Raw genomic sequence first — 20,052 nt, 5'->3', positions numbered from 1 at the left:
AAGTTGAATCTTATTAACTTAAGCTCACTGCTTCTTTTGCTATTCATGTCACAGATTTTCCAGGTAGCAGCAGTTGTCAAAAGCCTCTTTTCTCACTTGTATTAGGCAAGAAAGTTGTGACCTTTTCTTTCAGATGCAGCCCTTGTTACTTTTATCCATGCCTTTATAATCTCCACGTTGCATTACTGGAATATACTCTATAGGACTGTACCTCAAAACCACTGGGAAACTGCAGTTAGTGCAGAATGTGGCTATATCCCAAAAGGAGTCCATTATATTCATGCTCTGTGATCTACAATCACTATCAAATGATTTCTGAGTGAAGTTTAAGGTGTTGATTTTAACATATAAAGCCCTACCTGGGTCTTAGCTATTTCTGAAACAACTCTTTCCATGTGATACCGTGGCAGCTGCAACATACAAGGTGCTTGAGATAACAAATCCCTAGCTTAAATGGGAGGAGGATGGGGTTCTCAACTCTGCAGTACACTCTCTTACCCTCTTCCAGGCAGCCAGAGCTCAAATTTACTGACAGGAAATGTAGCAATTCAAAAATATTCATTTGCACTTTGAAATCCCTTACTTCTCCCACTATCATCTTTACTTTTGGTGACAAACTTTTACTCTCCAAAAACTGACTAACAAATACGAAAACTATCTCATTTCTTTCAAAATAATCCACAAATTAAAGAGAGAAAACAGCAGAAATAGTACTGTTTAAGACATGCATAAAAGAGATGCTGAGGCAGACACACAGCAGCTGCTGAGGCACACACATGCTACATATAGAACTCTTGGACATATTCTTCACAAATATTGTCAAATCTTTCAATAAGCCCTGTAGCTGAGGCATTATAACCTTTCAAACATATGTATCTGAAAGACACATACAAAATGTGCAAATGGACACATATGGTAACTGCTCACAATTACATTTTCAATGGAACAGGTACACAGGTGAAGTTTATGCATTAAAGGAAAGAACTAAGATAAATGGTTTTAGGACATAGGGTGTAGGCCATTTGTGCTTGCATATAATTTAACATAATTAGGGATGTAAATTCTGTTACTAGTTTAGTCAACGATAGTTAGGGCGTGTCCACGGAAGAAAGTTGCATAGGATTATCTAACATAGCCAGCACCTATTAGACAAGGGAGATATTGTTCAGAAGCCTGCAACTTTGTCATGAGACACCTCCACCTTCCCTTTAGTCTTCCAAATTTGCGCTCCACCATCATTCTGCAACTACACAGTGTTTAACTAAACAGCTTCTTTCTCCTATTGAAGTATACTGTAAAAAGTTTCATAAACCAGGGAAGCAGAAAATAAGCTGGATTTCCCAAAATGACAGGAGGAATCACACCATCGTTAGTGTGCTTAGTCATCTTGGGAGCAAAATAATTTTTTCCCATTGCATAAAACAGACGTGAATTTCTAAATAACCTGGCATCATGGACCTTTCCAGACTACTCCCATACTAATATTGATGAATTTTTCCACAGCGGTCAACCTGGCCATGCAGCTTGATGAAGAAACATCCTTTCTGTTGATGAATTTTGAAGCTAGTGTAAGAGGCAAAGAATAGCTATCTGTGTCCCAACAGTGACCCCACTACAATTTGGAAACCCCATCCATGCAAATTGATCAATAATCTTCCATGTATTGCCAAGCTTTCTGAGTCTGACCCAGGTCTGCAGCACACTCCTCCATGATAACAGCCCTGACAAAAACAACAAGGAGTCTGGTGGCACCTTAAAGACTAACAGACTTATTTGGACAAAAACTTTTGTGGGTAAAACACCACTTGTTTTACCCAAGAAAGCTTATGCCCAAATAAAACTGTTAGTCTTTAAGGTGCCACCAAGACTCCTTGTTGTTTTTGTGGATACACACTAACACGGCTACCCCCGGATACTTGACAGCCCTGACAGTTACTCTACTAATACACCAAACTAGCAGCAATTGGGATTGGCAAGCTTCCAGATGGTGATGACACATGCTCTCCACCATCTGAGGGGAATTCTCATGTGGGTGTTCCACCACTTTGGGGTGAGCTCTGGTCAAGATCTCTAGGAAAGTAGCCTGAAATTCTGCAGCCATTACAGGTTATCCCAGTTGTACATGACTATCCTGTTCCACCAGTTGGATCTAGTTGAATGAGCCCACAAACAGTGCTCCACCGAGAGAAACGCTCCAGGAAAATGTCATGCGGAAGTATCTACTTGATTTCATCCTCCTCTAGCAGTATTTCTACATCATCGTGGATGTCCCTCAAGTCAACCAGCACCATCTGGCTGTGTTGACTGCCAATACCTATGGAACAGCCTGTTCATGTAAATGACTATAAGGATTGCAGCATTCTGGCAAAAGTTTGCAAAAAGTTGAAAAAAAAGATCTGGTGAATTATAAGACAACTGGAGAAGAATCAAGTGGGTTTTTCTTTAGTTTGATTCCAAGTTCCAGAATTGCAGTGGATTCTAATAGGTATCCCATAATGCAAAGACCTAAGTGGTAGGACACTGCACCATGGGATACCTGCCCCAGAATATTGTGCAGTTATTTTTTAAAAGCATAGATCTGTGTGGATGCAGTATTACATGAAAGTAGCTTAATCCAGCATGAACAAAACCATATGGATGGACTTTTTCAGGATAGTTATACCTGTACAGATAAAACAGGAAGAGACACTGAAAACTTTCCCATGCTGACAAGCTCTTAAACTGGTTTTGTCAATGCCTGTGTGGACATTTATTTTGGCTTAAGAGTGGTTTATTTCAGTTTAGCTTAAACCAATACCTAACTGACTTAAGCCAAACCAAAACAGGACTGCTTTAAACTTCAGTAAGAGTATCCCCGTTTGCATCAGTTTAACCAAACTGGTTTAAAGTCATACAGTTAATGGCTTTAGGACAGCACATTAGATAAACAGTGCTCACAGCTTTCCCGCCAGATGGGAGGGATGGGGGAGAGGAGAGGAAAGGAGTAAAGGGAGGTCATGGAGGTGGCATTAGAAAATGCTGGAACTCTAAACAAGATGCCATCCTTGAACACTGCTCTTGCCTTGCCCCTTGGCCTTATATGTACGTATTCAACTAGTATGGGTCTGGTAAGTTTTTCAAGCCCTGATCATAAATATTGAGGGAAAGATGGTGCTTCCGCCCCAATAGGCTGCAATATACAGGTAAAGGGCTAGAATTTTTTGGTTTTTAATCAACTCTTTTGGAGGATCAGGTATTTTGGAAGTGTAGGTATGGCAAACTGCAACTAGTATCTAGAGGAATTAAAGGGGATTTGGAGAAAAAATATTCCTACTTTAAATGAAACAACAGCTTGGCCTCAGCATTGTTAAAAGTAAGCTTTCACCTACTACTAATTTTCTTTGTGGTTGCAAAGGCTGTTTGAACACAAAAAGAAACTGCTTATATACAGTAACTCCTCACTTAACGTTGTAGTTATGTTCCTGAAAAATGTAACTAAGTGAAACGATGTTAAACGAATCCAATTTTCCCGTAAGATTTAATGTAAATGCGGGGGGTTAGGTTCCAAGGAAATTTTTTTGGGACAGACAAAAGGCATTATATACTGTACTGTACTGTGATTGGGAAGTGGCCTGGCTTACCCCACACAGGCACAGCCCGCTGTAGGCAAGGACACTAGGAAGCACCTTCGCAGCAGCAGTGGCAGCTTACCTGGAGAAGAACAGGCACCGACTTTGCTGGGGGATGCTCCAGGCCCACCTCTTCCCATCCCTGCTCCACTCCAAGCCCACCTCTTCCCACCACCACTCCACCTCCTCTCCGGAGCACGCCGCATCCCTGCTCTTTCCCCTCCCCCAGAAAGTCCTAAGCACCGCCAAACAGCTGTTTGGCAGGCTTAGGACTTTCTGGGAGAGAGGGGGAGTAGTGGAGATGCGGCGCTTCCCCACTCTTCCCCCTCCCTCCTAGAAAGTCCTAAGCGCTGCCAAACAGCTACACCCCCATTTGGCGGTGGGGGAAGCGCTAGGAGAGACGGGGAAAAGGCAGAGGAGAGGAACTTGTGCAATGCTCCCTTGTAAAGTTGCAGCTCTTTCACAAAATCTTACATGCAGCTGTACAGAGCAGGCAGCCAAACGACGTTGTAAGGGAGCATTGCACAACTTTAAACGAGCATGTTCCCTAATGGAGCAGCGACGTAACTTTGAAACAACGTTAAGTGGGAAGACGTTAAGTGAGGAGTTACTGTACTGCAAATAAGAACACTAATTGGTGGGAAACATACACTAATGAACAATGGGTGTTTATCAGAGTGCATCTATAAGTACAATAACTTTACCCTCATTTTTGGGGCAATTCAACTAGATAACATGTATTTGGGAGCAAAAGTTTAAGGGCATATGCCCAGCCCAACTCCATGCTTTATATGCCCTCTTTGAAAACCCAGACTTTTATGTAATAGTGAGCAATGGAATGAGTTATCCTCATGTCTCAGAGATGAAATGCATCACAACTCACCCGAGGCTCTGCCTCTTGAGAGTTCTGGTCCCTTTTATTTAGGGCAAATCTTTCTTTTTAATTCATGTTCACCAGTCTCTTTAATCATTTTGAATTGAATATTTTCTCTCTCATTCTCTTTCTCTCATTAAAAAAAAAGCACTAGAAATGCACACAGCAGTGTGAGTGTGTGGTTACTAAAGCACTATAACCATTCCTTCTGGAAAAAAGCATTCCAGAGTGAACACACACTTCTTATCTACCACTATTTGTAAACTTCTCTTCATGACTGGCTTCTAATTAATACACCCTAACCTATTCATATGCTTTGGGACAGTCTTTTTCAGGTATGTTATTTTGTACTTCTTTACACTGAAACATCTAAGTTTGGTCAAACCTAAACCACAAATTATCCAGATCTTTCTATTTTCAAATGTTTCATTTTTTGTAGTCCACAGTCCACCAATGGATTTGCTGCTCACTCAATCTCAGATCAGCATCTAATTAACATTCTTTCTAGGCCATTTTGAAATAATTTTAATCTCAGCTCTGAACTTTAACGCCTAAGTACTGCAACTCAATACAATCCCAACATTTACTGATTTCCTTGTTTTCCAGTATTTGGCATGTTACAGAAGCTACATGTTAATTGCCAGGTCATCCCTCTTTTTCCTTCTTGAAGAATGGAAGCACAATAAATATTCTCCTTTTCAACAGATGGGAGCTCAGCTAGTATACTATACTTAAATATTGCTAATAGGTCTACTATTTCTTCAGCCAATAGCAAGTAATAAAGGTTCATGATGCCATCAAACCAAAGATTTTTAAGCACAATCAATCAGACTCATCTCCACTGTATATTAAACACTGATTATACTGGTCCAATAAGGTACTTTTCTATCACCCCCACCAAACTGGTCTGAAAATGGCAAAGACTAAGAAAAAAAATTAAAAACTACCAAAAAGAACTGAAATATTAAATCCAACTAAACTGAGGAAATTTCCCTGAAATTTTTTTAAACATCTATGTATCGGGACTTGCAGTTCTGAGCTTCAACCAATGGAAAAGTAGGAACTGAGGAAGGAGGGGAAAAAGCCTATCATGTGTCCTTGTGCTGCAATGAGTACGCAAAACTGCACATTGCCTCTGGGCAAAGCAATGTTAATACTGAAACCCAGATGACACCAGGAGCAGGATTATATGTGGACATAATTTTCTGGAGAACTGTTTCATATTAGTCATTTTAGCCAGAGATTTCAAATGTGTTTTTTAATTTCACTTAATTTTGCTAATTCTTGATTTATTAATTCTACTTTTGGAACCTCTCCCTGCTTAATTTTTATGAAAATCCTTTATGTTTTTGAATTGCTTTACTAAAGCCACTTTTTAACAACAATTTTTTTGCACAATAGCCATGCTTTTCTTTCAAATTGGAATTGATCTCTTTTTGGGATTTAAATATAATATTTTAAGATCACCTCTCTCACAACGATTTATTTAATGGGTATCAATCAAACATTGTCCAGCCTCCCTGTTTGGTTACCTATACTTTTATTCTCTCCATGTGCATAACTCAATTAAACTATAGCATCAAAGGCTCAAGATAATATAATAAGGAGTGCAAAATAAAATAGAAGTAAAATTGATTCTGAGAGAAGGTATTTGCAAGACACTAAAAGCTCAACACAATATCTGTGGAGCCAACAGATATTCAGTGATCCTCCCTGTCTCTGCGGACATACAGGTTGTTTGCTATTGCAAGCAGGTGTTAAGATGTCCCTCACAAAGGCTATATTCTAAAACTCCAATTTCCCACTGATATCATGGAGCAATGAGCATGCCCAGTGCCTCCATGATGTGCCAGCTGGGGGCTAAATTCCTCCCTAACTGTCCGAAAGGCAAGCAAGACACTTAAAAGGGACCACATCACATGTAGGAGGTCCATACACAGTGATAACAAGCAAGAAGGAGAAGAGAGCTCTCCCTAAAAGCTATGGGAACCTCCACTGCCTCAGTTAGGTATGTTACAGAGTCAAAGTATTTTTCAAACATTTTAACTAATTAAGCCTTAAAGCACCCATGTGAAGTAGAAAAAGTATTATCCCCATTTTAAAAATGAGGAAACTGAGGCAGAGAGGTTACAATGGAAAATACATTCAACTCTAATTATAGCTGTTTCTACTGTTGGCTTTAAAGCCTTACTCTATTATCAGAGATTCAGCTAATATATTTCTCCCATCCCTGGAGAGAATTTCTCCCCACTTATATGTATATATCCATTTGCTGGAGTTGCCACTACTGTTCCATAATTAAGGTTCAGTTGAGATTTGAACTTAAAGCAGGGATTCAACCACTTTGTTATGTGCAAAGAATATAGCATACTCTCTCCAAAATTACAGCATTTGCTCTTTGATGAGTACTGAATTAATGTTCTGAAAATTTACAAGTAAACCCATTAATTTGGGAGTTAAAGAAACTATTTAAAATTAATTGTAAGAAATTAAGCACAATGTAAATTTTTTGTCTCAAATGATTTCAGTCCAGGTATTATCAATTTACACAAAAACTAGCAGAGAGCTGGATCTTGTAGATTTGGTGCAATCAGTAGATTCAGAAAAAAAATTTTTTAGGAACAATGGGAATTTCATCTATTAAATTTCTTAAATAAAAGTTTTTCTATCAAAGGTGAAATAATGTTCTCCTTCAGAGAAACTCAAACATGCTCTACCATCTTTCATTGTTCTGAGTGGGACTGAGGCCAAGCTGCCCTTAGTAAAAGCGGTCCATCCATTTGTTCCACATGCTACTCCTTTCTAACACCTAACAGCACTGGGGAACTACTATTTTCCAGAAAGGCAGGTTAACTCTATGAGGGGGGAGAAAAAATTGAAACTTTCTAATGTCTTTAAAAATCAGTTCCAATTAACAGTAGATCACAAACACGAATGTACATTAATTATAATTTTGTGTGTACTGCCTCGTGTCACTCTGGTGCTGAAGTAAGGTTGTTTGGGTGCCTTAACTGTGGATTTGATTTTTTTTTTTAAAAGTTTAATATATACACCTTCCAAGTTCCTGGGTTTATAATGCTTATTTTGGGGATAATTACAACGTCCCTGTATTATTTTTACCCCAAATTAGTACTGTCTGTCTAGAAAAATATCCTGTTTCTGACAGCATAATACCCTAAATTTTTACCCAGAATATTTACTTTCAATATTAACTCCAATTTAATATAGGTTTTGTCTGAGAATATACACCAGTGTGTTTCTGGGAATATACACACAAATATACTCACAAATACAGGTAACATGGTTTTCAGTGCAGGGATAACTAAAAGAAAGACCCTTTTAAGACAAGAAAAACAATCATCAAATATAACGACGAGTCAACGGTGTTGCTGAATAGGATCTATTTGAAGTATCTGACAGACAGGCAGGTGGTTTGGACTAAGAGAAACTTGTACATGAAAAAGTATTCTCCACAAAACAAAATTTGAATAGAAGTAAAACAGTGCCATCTAGAGGCAATCCAATAGTTACAGCATACTGAAGAATCTGGAGGGATTGATTTATATAAACTTGTATAGGCAAAACACACGTATTCCAGAACTCTGTGGCTACAGAATATGAAGCAGAACCAAGTTCTTGTTACCAAACTGTTCAGCAGTCTGTTTTAAAGTTTTGGAATTTTTAAACTTACAGTTTTAGCCCTTTTGATTGCGAAAGAAAATTTTCCAAATACAAAGGCCCATACATATATTAGGAAACTGACTGATGAAAACAGAGGTCAGTAATGGGTCTTTCAGAACAGATACTGAAAAAGCTTTAATTGGTAACATACATAGGGACAAGAAGTTTTAATTTTCTCTCAGTCACATTTTCTGTTGCAAGGTTGAAAATGGCTTGTTTCAATCGACACCAGCAGTTGCGTGATTTTCAAAAATGGTTCCAGAGAGAACTATTGCAGATATCAGTTTTCAGCCATGATTTTTCCTTATGTAGATGGGAAGGTAGGAATTGCCTTATTAGATCAAAACAATGGTTTGCCTAGAATACTATCCTGTTTCTAAAAGCGGACAACACCAGATGCTTCAAAGAAAAGTGCCAGAAACGCTGCAACAGGCAATTATAGAGTAACCTGCCCACAAGACAAGTTTCTTAGGGCTAGTCTGCACAAGACATTATACAAATACGATCATACTGGTATACTTAAGCCGCCATAGTTATACTGATATAACTCCCTGTGGACACTCATTCTGCAATTAGTGTCTTTTTCCAGTTCAGTATTGCTTCTGAAGTATTAACTAAACTGAGAAAAGGCATTCTTATTCTGGAATAAGAGTGTCCCCACAGGGAGTTACACTGGTTTAATTCATACTTTACCCTTTTACCAGTGTAGCTTCCCATGTAGACAAGCCCCTCCATCCATTAGAGGTTGGTTTATGCCTTGAAACAGGAGTTCATATGCCTTCTTAAAAAAAAAAAAAATCTCTATTACTGTAACTTTGAATGTTCTCATTATTCATAAGTGCCCAATTATTTTCAAATCTTGGTAAGCTACTCATCTCAATGGGGCCTGACTGTAAACTAGTGCAGTGTTTTATTTCCAGCTCCTCTACCCAATCGCCATTCTTTTTTTTTTTTTCTCTCAAAACTCCCCAGCAAGGGGGCAGTAAGGGTGAGATTGCTGGGGTAGTCCAGATGCTGATATTTTAACCACCATCTTGTCTAACTCTATTCAGAGTAGATCTATGCAACAAACTGGTAAAATGTCTGTCTATAGCAGATTTCCCACTGCTGCTACCATCCATGGAGCTCTACTGGTAGTAGCAACAATCAGAAATTTTAATTAAAAAAAAAAATCTAGTTGTAGACAAAGCCCTGAGTCCGCAGACAGACTGAAACAACAAGATGTGCATAGTCACAGTCACCTCAGTGGGGTGTTGATTCCAACATACTAACAACAATTTAAATGGCAATTTTGTTAACTTGCTCACTGCTAGTCCTTTCAAGTAGAAATATCCTATTTAATGTTCTTATTCATAACTGCTGTTTGAAGTAGGAAAAACTGGAGTGGAGAGCAGTGGGTCAAGTTGGTTGCTGTCACGGATCACTAGGGTAGAAGACTAGGAGTTCAAAGCCCCTTATGGCCCCCACCCCCACAAATTCAAAATCACTTTTTGCCTCTGCCTGCAAAGAGGAAGGGTAGATGAGATGCATTACTTCTCCACTGCCAAAAGTCTTAACTACCTCCTGGGTGCCAAAAATCTTAACTACCTCCCACGCCTTCTGAGGTGCCAAAAGAACCAACTGTCCCCTACCCAGCTGCCAAAATCTCCAGCTTCCTGACAACTTCTAGAATGCAGTAAAGCGTTTAATACAAAAATCTGCCGCACTCTTAAAAATTGAGACAGCATAAAGTAAATTTTATTTAATAACAAAATAAACACCACAAGGAAAACTGTCCCCATTGCATTATTAATTTTTGCATTTATTTCAAAATTGAAAGGCTGTATTGAAATTGAGGCTGCCACTGAACTTCTAGTATATGGCCATGGGCTTTGCCACAGAATTTTATTTCTAACTTGCCACAAACTACACAGGGACTTAATCTTATAATTTAATACATGATAATATGGTATGTACAATTTTTATTGGCATCATTTTGTGCATTGGTTGCATTATTCACTAATGGTGAATCCATAAACAAGTTATGCAGGTTTTCCTAAACTAGTACCAATAAAATTTTTATACCACACCCCACCATTATGCATTGTGTTATGCACCACACACTTTACTGGAAAACTACTTCTTAAATTTTAGAGCGTTTTGAAAAATTGTGTGACTTTTTCAATCCTCTACTTAGAGCTTATTTATCTGGAGTCCAACCGTAAAGGGAGAAAAATTTAAGTTTTAAGATACCTTCTTTACAGATCCACAACATTGGTGCTACCCCCCCCCTAGTTTCGGAATAGTCTCTTGGAGAAACTCTTCAGTGTGCCACACACCCAAGGGTCTCACTCTTCCTTTAAGGTAAGCCACAAGGCCTCACCACCTCCTGTGGCCAAACATCTGTGGCTCCAGACCTCCAGCGTCACACTGCAAGTTCTGTTCAGTGAGGCCAACTGAGAGACTCTCCTTGTAGAGATTTGTACACTCTTCAAGGATTAATGACCTCACCAAGCATTTGCAGTGACATTCAAACAGCATTGTCAAAACAGTAGGGTTTATTAGTCAACTGGAACACAGCATAGACAGTCCTTAGGTTAGCACAGAAAACTAAAGGTTAAAGCACAGAGCATTCTAGTTAGCCCCGAGCCCAGCCAAGCTGTAGAGAACCCCATGGTTCAAGCTTTTTCTGTCTCTCCATCCGACCTCCTCAGTCAGATCCCAAGCGATAGCCCCAGCTCCTTCCAGCAGCCAACTCTTCTCCCCCACCCCAGGCACACACCCCTCTCTAGACCTTTGTTCTCCAGCTGAAGGATGTTTGCTCAGCTTCCTGCTGAAAGATGAGGAAATCCATCTCCCTCTGGGACCTTGGTTGCTAGACTCAGTGTCCTAGTGATTGGATTTGCCATTATCATCTCAGATTTTCCATTTATATGGGGTTAGCCTCAGCCAGTCCTTCTCCAATGACCCATTCCAGCTCAGACAACTAGGCAACATTCATATCTATGTCTCTGAGCCTGCTCTGAGAGCAAACAGTCATTTTCCACCCAGGAGAAAATGTAGCCTACAGGGGAAACTGAGGCACTCAGACAACATAAAAATATTACCTAAAATTTGTCACGCCTACAAGTAACCTTTCTTATAAAAAGATACACTTTAAAATATCATGGGTGAAATACTGGCCCCATTAATATTCCTATTGACTTCAGTGGGCCCAGGATTTCATGCAATGACTTTCAAGCTGGATTTCTGAGGATCTTCCAAGGCAAGGAGCAATTATTAACAAGAGGTTAATTATTAATAAGCCATCTGTCTAGCCAGTATCATTAGGCTATTTACTACAGCAACCATGGTAGACATTCATCTTAAGAAGGAGTTTGAAGAAGGGCAGGATATGCCGACACTGATTACTGAGAGTTTCACCATAAGTGAGAGCATGTTAATGTGCCCATGGGGAAAACGAACAAAATGAAAATGGAAGCTGCCATCTCTGGCAGAGCAAAGGGGGCAGATCATAACACACAGAGATAAGAGACTGGAAAAATTAAGGGGGAACCTGTGGAGGGACTTGATCAAAGAGAAGAACTGAGAACGTGATTTTGACAAGACCATCAAGTTCCCATTTCTGGCTCTGCAGGGTCACGTGATATCTGACCTTTCTTGCTGAATTACTATAATGTTTATAAAAAATTACAAATTAGTAGTGTAATTATGACATGGTGAATGAAAACCCACTGCATAAAATAATTTGATATTTAAGAAAAATAATACTAAGTTAAAAAAACCCAAAAGCATAGTTAAACAGATGGACATTTTACCTCACATGAAGTATCCCAATGAGGGTGGCAGCTAGATCTGAAGACATTCTTCCCATAATGCAGCAGCGACTTAGAGAAGAAAGTAAGTCAGTTGGTAGAGAGGGTAGAAAGTATACAAGCTGCACTAAGCGTTGCTGTGACTCTGCTGGAAGAAGAACCAGAGTGCCATCTAGTGGATCTAAATTTTAAAAAAGGTACACAAAAACTGAATTAAACACTATCATGCATGAAAAGATTTCCCCCCTAATATTGCATAAGACACTGAAGGCTGATTAATTTACCAAAGCCCAACTTGTCCCTTCAATTCTAGGACCCATAGTAAATGGATGGCCACTGGGGACTGTTTTCACAAATGTAAGAGCAAACCAATCAAGAAGTTTGTCTGTAAGGACAAAGTAGCAGAGAAAGCAAGGAGGGGTAAAGAAATCAGGAAGGCCACTGGGGCTCCTAAGTGGCTGTAAGTATAAGTTAAAAGTTATTAACAATACGAAGCATTTACAATACATTTTTCATCTTCAAAGCATTTTACAAATATCAGTTAAGTAAAATATCCATATGAATTTTCGTTGTTGCTTCAATGTCAGTTTCTGTATGGCTCTATTTGGGTTTTGGTAACCTCTTGCTTTTAGATTATCCATGTTTGGATAAAGTGTAATCCACTATAAAAAAAACTCCCATTCAAGCACATGGATAGAAAAAGTGATAAACAAAATAGCCAGACTCTCTGCAGACTCAGAGAAACAACATAAAGATTCCATTATTTTAGAAAGCGAAAGGTTAGATACTTCTTCACAGTTCCAGGATTGCTAAGCCCAAGCATTCAAAGATCATGAGTCAGTCCAAAAGTTAAGAGATTGGTTTAAAAATCTTGAGATTGTTTAAAAATATTAGATTTAGAGTTCTTTTTAGATGCCTTATGGTTCTTGAGTATATAGTGTATGCTTGGGTCACATTTTCAGACTTTTCTCTGCAACAGTGAAGTATAGAAACTTAATTTTAAAATGAAAACAGATTCTTACAATATCACTTGACTAAGAGTTGGGGCTTTATGAAAAAACAGTAAATATTGCAAGATTCAGGATAAAAACCCGTGAATTGGCAACACTGCAGTAAGAAATACTTTCTTCGGGAAATTCCAATGTTGCAGAATAATGGAATAGACAGAGAAATTATTATTAAAACAACAGTTACAAAAGTACTTTCTATAGGGCTTTTCATCCTGATAGACCTCAAAATATTTAACCAACTTTTATATAAAACACAGGAATTCCTTTCACCCACAAGCAAAATGCAGCCTGGGATGGAACAGAGAAGCTGTTTAACAGCATATAAGAACACTTATTATTCATATTGCAGTAGCAACTAGTAGCCCCAGTCATGAATCAGGGGGCTTAAGTACTGTATCAGTGGTTCTCAACTTATTTACCATGATGGGCTTGTGGGCTTCATCCAACACTACCTGTATAGACCTGAGAATGTCACATGCACCGCAGCCATGTGCCGATTGGGCCGCAAGTTGAGAACAACTGCACTGCACAAATATAATGAAAAGACAATCCTTGACCCAAAGGTTAATAATTTTAGTATGCAACATTTTGCACCTTGAAGTCTTTAAACCATGATTTGAGGACTTCAATAGCTCAGACATAGGTAAGAGGTTTACTGCAGGAGTGGGTGGGTGAGATTCTGTGGCCTGCATTGTGCAGGAGGTCAGACTAGATCATAATGGTCCCTTCTGACTTAATGTCTATGAGTCTAAGAGAAGAAAAATACTACATCCAACTGATGCAGGGAAGAACATAATTTCTTGAAATTTCAGGGAAAATCTGCGTAAGAAGAATATAATTACCCAAACTGGAATTTGGACAATATAGAAGGGCTAACTTCCCCACTCCTGCAACAAATACCGTTCTATAAAAGTCTTATCCAAAGTACAACACCTCTAGGAACGAGGGCGGTAAAGCGACTAAAAAACTTAATTGTGTGACTAAAAAAATTATTCGCGCAATTAAACACACTGTTAATAATATCAGATGCTAGGAATGGCAATATACAAAACCTGTAGTAGAACACTTCAATCTCCCTGGACATACAATAGCAGATTTAAAGGTAGCCATCCTGCAGCAAAAAAAACTTCAGGACCAGACTTCAAAGAGAAACTGCTGAGCTTCAGTTCATTTGCAAATTTGACTCCATCAGCTCAGGATTAAACTAAGACTGTGAATGACTAGCCAACTACAAAAGCAGTTTCTCCTCCCTTGGTGTTCCCCCCTCAACTGCTAGAAGAGGACCTCATCCTCCCTGATTAAACTAACCTCGTTATCCCTAGCCTGATTCTTGCTTGCATATTTATATCTGCCTCTAGAAATTTCCACTACATGAATCTGACGAAGTGGGTATTCACCCACGAAAGCTTATGCTTCAATACATCTGTTAGTCTATAAGGTGCCACAGAACTCTTTGCCACTGTTAATAACAGAATACCATTTTTCTAAATATTTTTGGATGTCTTCTACATTTTCAAATATATTGATTTCAATTACAACACAGAATACAAAGTGTACAGTGCTCACTTTATATTTATTTATTACAAATATTTGCACTGTAAAAACCAAAATACTATTTTTCAATTCAATTCATAAAAGTACTGTAGTGCAATCTCTTTATCACGTAAATTGAACTTACAAAAGTAAAATTATGTACAAAAAAAACTGCATTCAGAAATAAAACAATGTAAAACTTTAGAGCGTACAAGTCCACTCAGTCCTACCTCTTGTTCAGCCAATCACTCAGACAAACATGTTTGTTTACATTACAGGAGATAATGCTGCCTGCTTCTTGTTTACAATATCACCTGAAAATGAGAACAGGCTTTCGCATGGTACTGTTGTAGCCAGTGTTGCAAGATATTTACATGCCAGATGCACTAAAGATTCCTATGTCCCTTCATGCTTCAACCACCGTTCCAGAGGACATACATCCATGCCGATGACAGGTTCTCCTCAATAATGATCCAAAGCAGTGCGGACTGACATGTTCATTTTCATCATTTGAGTCAGATGCCACCAGCAGAAGGTCGATTTTTTTTTTTTTGGGGTGGTTCAGGTTCTGTAATTTCCACATCTGAGTGTTGCTCTTTTAAGACTTCTGAAAGCATGTTTCACACCTCGTCCCTCTCAGATACTGGAGGGCCCTTCAGATTCTTAAACCTTGGGTCGAGTGCTATAGCTATCTTTAGAAATCTCACATTGGTACCTTCTTAGTGTTTTGTCAAATCTGCAGAGAAAGTGTTCTTAAAAAGAACAATGTGCTGGGTCATCATCCCAGACTGCTATAACATGAAATATATAGCAGAATGCGGGTAAAACAGAGCAGACATACAATTCTCCCCCAAAGAGTTCAGTCACAAATGTAATTAATGCATTATTTTTTTAACGAGCATCAACAGCATGGAATGTCCTCTCAATGGTGGCCAAAGCATGAAGGGGCATACAAATGTTTAGCACATCTGGCACGTAAATACCTTGCAATGACAGCTACGAAAGTGCTATGCAAACTCCTGTTCTCACTTTCAGGTGACATTGGAAATTAGAAGTGGGCAGCATTATCTCCTGTAAATGCAAACAAACAAACTTGTTTGTCTTAGCAACTGGCTGAACACGAAGTAGGACTAAGTGGACTTGTAGGCTCTAAAGTTTTACGCTGTTTTGTTTTTGAGTGTAGTTATGTAACAAAAAAAATCTACTTTTGTAAACTGCACTTTCATGATAAAGAGATTGCACTACAGTACTTGTATGAGATGAACTGAAAAATACTATTTGTCATTTTTACAGTGCAAATATTTGTAATCAAACATAATAATATAAAGTGAGCACTGTACATTTTGTATTCTGTATTGTAATTGAAATCAATATATTTGAAAATGGAGAAAAACATCCAAAAATATGTAATAAATTTCCATTGGTATTCTATTGCTTAACAGTGTGACTAAAACTGCGATTAATTTTTTTGAGTTAATCACGTGAGTTAACTGCAATTAATCAACAGCTCTACTAGGAACGTACTCCTTACAACCCTGATGGTTCAGTTAAGAACCTGAAGAAACAAGGCCTTTAGAAAGCATTAAACTACTGCTAAGTAAAGAGAAACATAAAATAAGGGAATATCACCAAGTCCAGCTTTGTACAGAAATTAGATATCAAGTGTTCTCATCTATCAGGCTAAGTCCAGCCTTAAAAAAAAAAAAAAAAAAAAAAAGATAGCTTCAAATGAAACTTCAGTTTTGTGGGAAATAAAACTGCTGCAGCCATGACTTTCTTTGCAAATTTCTATTTTAAGGGTATGAATAACCATTTCATGTATGTACTCTGCCTTTAGTCAGGGGATACAGGATTTTTTACTCCTTGTACCATCCCTCTCATGTCAAGTGACAAGACAAAATTCATTATGTTTTAGTATAAAATTCTTACCATAAATTCGAGAAGCAGTGGCTTGCAAACTTTGTAACAATTCCTTGTTTGAATGAGATGCAGCAGAATGAATGGTCTCAATCAACTGGTTTGAAAGCTCAGGCTTTCTTGAACCAAGGAGAGCAAGCTGCTGAGGTAGGCCAGCCAGCCAACGAGATAAAACTTTACTTCGGCTTCTAAAAGAAGGGGGAAAAAGTTAGTTGGAAAAATTATTTTCTCTTCAATACAAATATTCTTAAATCTATTTTATGATTACAATAAATACAGAATACTTATAATACTGTAATATAGTATCGATTTATAATGTTTCAGCTAGGAGTCTGATTGTGTTGGTACGTAGTAAATCATCATACACGCACTTCTCTCACAGCCCCAACAGTTTATGCAGCATGTAACCTAACAACCTCCTTCAGAACTCAATTTCACAAGTTGACTATATGCTGGTGAAAAAGCATTTCCTTTTGTTTGCTCTAAATTTACCATCTATTAATATCCTTTAGTGACCCAACATATTATGGGTCAGAGGAAAAGCACAAACAATTCAGGGTTCACTATATCCTTAACACTGAATACCAAAAGTCTCCTGTAACTCTTCACTTTCCAAACTAAAATTTTTTTGGGGGGGCTCATATCATATTTAATCACATCTTCACTGTCTTTATCTTTTTAATCTCAGATTATTTTTTTTTAAGAGAAAAGGAAACTGGACAAAATGCTTCAAAGAAGGGAGTTCAATACAATGTCATGTTCCTTTAGTTTCTTACCCATCCTATTTGCCTTTTCCATTGCTGCTTCACCCTAGATTGATATTTCGTATAACCATCCCTACTCTTTAATCCACAGGATTTTCTCTTTTATCTCATGGTTTATATTCCTAATTATGAGCAAGGTTTTTTGTTTGTTTTTATCAGAGACCTTATAAAAAGTTTTTTTAAAAAAAAAAAAAATTATGTCCCTCACATCTCCTTCATCTATATTTTTTCTAAAGAACTTTAACTGATTAGAGAGGCATTATTCTCCCTTTCAGAAAGCACAGCAGTTGGATTATATTTAGCCAAGTATATATTTACAAACAAGCGTGTTGCATTATTCAATCCTCCCAATATTTCCATTATTTAAAGGATATTTTTGAATCAATTATGTAATGAACTTCCATGAATTCATGTACTTCCCTTACTTTATCATGAAGGTTTTAATCTTGCATTGTTATCTTTTATGACTAAATACATAGTCTATTTGTGTTTCCAACAATGTATTTAAACAGTTACAGATATGTCTCCTGTATCTCTCCATCCAAGGAAAAGAAAAAGTTCATTACAGGGTACTGAACAGTAAACACAGTTCTTAAAGTATATTGCTTCTACAGATTTACACTCAAAGATTGAGCATGTCCAGGCTACTGCTTATCCAGTATTCTGGAGCACGGGTGGGCAAACTTTTTGGCCCGAGGGCCACATCTGGGTGGGGAAATTGTATGCAGGGCCATTAATGTAGTGCTGGGGAAGCGGGATGGGATGCAGGAGAGAGTGCAGTGTGTGGGAGGAGGTGTGGTGTGCAGGACGGGGCTCAGGGCAAGGGTTGGGGTGCAGGAGGGGTGCAGGGTGCAGGAAAGGGCTCAGGGCAGGGGGTTGGGGTGCAGCAGGGAGCTCATGACAGGGGGTTAAGGGGCTCAGGGCAAGTGGTTGGGGTGCAGGATATGGGCTCCAGCCCCTGCTTACCTCGAGCAGCTCCGGGGTGGCAGTGGCGTGAAGCATGTCTGGCAGTGGTTCCTGGGCGTGGGGTGGTTCCCAGCCAATGGGAGCTGCGGGGGGCAGTGCCTGCAGGCAAGGGCAGTGCACAGAGCACTCTGCTCCCCCGTCAAAGGCTGCAGGGTCGTGGTGCCGGCCGCTTCCAGGAGCGGCGCAGGGCCAGGGCAGGCAGGGAGCCTGCCTTAGTCCCGCTGCACCACGGGGCTCGCAATCCCCGTGGGCCGGATTGAAAGCCCTGATGGGCTGGAACTGGCACATGGGCCGTAGTTTGCCCTCCCCTGTGCTGGAGAGTGAAAGTGTGACCTTTGAGGCTGCATGAGTAAGGCTCCGTGTTTGTCACGGATTCCGTGACTTTCCGTGACCTCAGACTTCTGCAGCAGCCCCGTGTGGCCGGCCCAGGAGCTGCTTGAGCAGCTCAAGCAGCCCCCAGGTTGAGTCTCAGGGCCCCCCTGCCACAAGGTGTGGTGCAGGGGGGCTCAGGGCTTGGGCTACTTCTTATCGGTGGGGGGGGGGGTTGTTCCTCTCCCTCAGCTCCTCTAGCTCTACCTGCTGTCTCTGCCGGCAGCCAGACACTGCCCCTGCAGCTCCCATTGGCTCCAGTTCCCAGCCAATGGGAGCTACAGAAACCGGGCTTGGGGCAGAGTGGAATCAGAGCTAGGGAATAGAGCTGGGAGCTGGGACCACCGCTTCCCAAGAACTGGGTAAGGAGCCTGCCCCAGCCCCACCAAGCCCGCCCCCTTGTACCTATGCTCCCCCAGGCCACTACGCCCACCCCACCCCCCCCAGCACCCGCGCCTCCTTCCCCAGCACCCATGGTGCTTCCCCGGGCCACACCTCCCTCCCCAACACCCACGGCGCCCCCCTGAGCCGCAACTCGTACCCCAAGCACCCGCCCCGCCCCCCTCAGCACCCATGGTGCCCCCCAGGCCGTGACTTCCCCCCGAGCCCTCCCTCCCCAGCACCTGCTGTGCCCTCCGAGTCTCTCTCCCCACACTCCCCCATTTTAGTCAGGGGTATTTTTTAGTAAAAGTCATGGACAAGTCACAGGTCTATGAATTTTTGTTTACTATCCGTGATGTGTCCATGACTTTTACTAAAAATACCTGTGACTAAAACGTAGCCTTATGTGTGAGTGCTTCTGATTGGCTTCAAAAGTTTAGACCTAAGGGTATAACAGGGAGCATGGTCCTCAAGGCACTCAGTTCTTTTTCTCTATATCTAAAAAAAAAATTTCACGTAGTATTCCAAACTTTAAAGAGGGGATTATTTTTTAAAATGGGGAAATTAGTTAAGGGAGGCCCTAAAATGAGAGGAAATTAATATCAGACTCAGAATGTATTCCACAAGTGACACTCAGAAATTAAAAAAAAAAAAAAAACACCAAAGACAATAAAAATGGTTTAATGGTAAGATATAGGAGCTTATTTGAGCAAAACATATATCTTCCAGAAAACAGAAATGCAGCCCAAGGAACAATATATGGCATGTAAAAAGTAAGATGGAAATGAGAAGAGCTAAGAAAACTCTGAAGAGAAATAGGCAAAGAAGAATTATATTTATGTGCATCAGATGCAAAAGACTACAGATTTGGACAGATTGTGCGAGACTGAGTCTTCTGAACTACCAGGGAGAAAAATAGAACATTTAAAGAGCAAAGGAGCATTGTGGTGAAGCTACAGATGTTGAGATACCTACTGCAGACCTGCTCTCTTCGGATAATAAAAAACACTGTGAAAGAGCGAGACATCATTGTCAAAGAGCAAGGTGTCAAAAGAGATGTTAGAACAAGTGGATAAGGAGGGGAAGAGAAAAGGAAAGGATGACAGAGTGAGGTTACAAAATTACTGAGGTTAGTCAAGAGGAGAAAAGAATGAG

At 39.8% G+C, this 20,052-nt stretch overlaps 1 protein-coding gene across 11 annotated transcripts in view; it reads right to left on the bottom strand.

Moving 5' to 3' along the window:
* TEX10 (testis expressed 10) overlaps positions 1–20,052 on the bottom strand; it is a 124,015-nt gene that overhangs the window by 64,770 nt on the left and 39,193 nt on the right. For all 11 annotated transcript variants that reach the window (XR_006279129.1, XR_006279130.1, XM_043508529.1 and 8 more), the window contains exons 8-9: positions 16,430–16,605; positions 11,961–12,138 (exon numbers count right to left, since the gene is read on the bottom strand). Coding sequence is in view for 9 of the 11 variants with exons in the window: in XM_043508529.1 (XP_043364464.1) it covers positions 11,961–12,138; positions 16,430–16,605 (354 nt within the window). In the remaining 2 variants the exon portion in view is untranslated. The remainder of the gene's footprint in view (positions 1–11,960; positions 12,139–16,429; positions 16,606–20,052) is intronic.

This window comes from Dermochelys coriacea, chromosome 2 (genome assembly GCF_009764565.3).
Source record: "Dermochelys coriacea isolate rDerCor1 chromosome 2, rDerCor1.pri.v4, whole genome shotgun sequence".
Lineage (NCBI taxonomy): Eukaryota > Metazoa > Chordata > Testudines > Dermochelyidae > Dermochelys > Dermochelys coriacea.
This window is presented reverse-complemented; position numbering and strand designations above follow the sequence as displayed.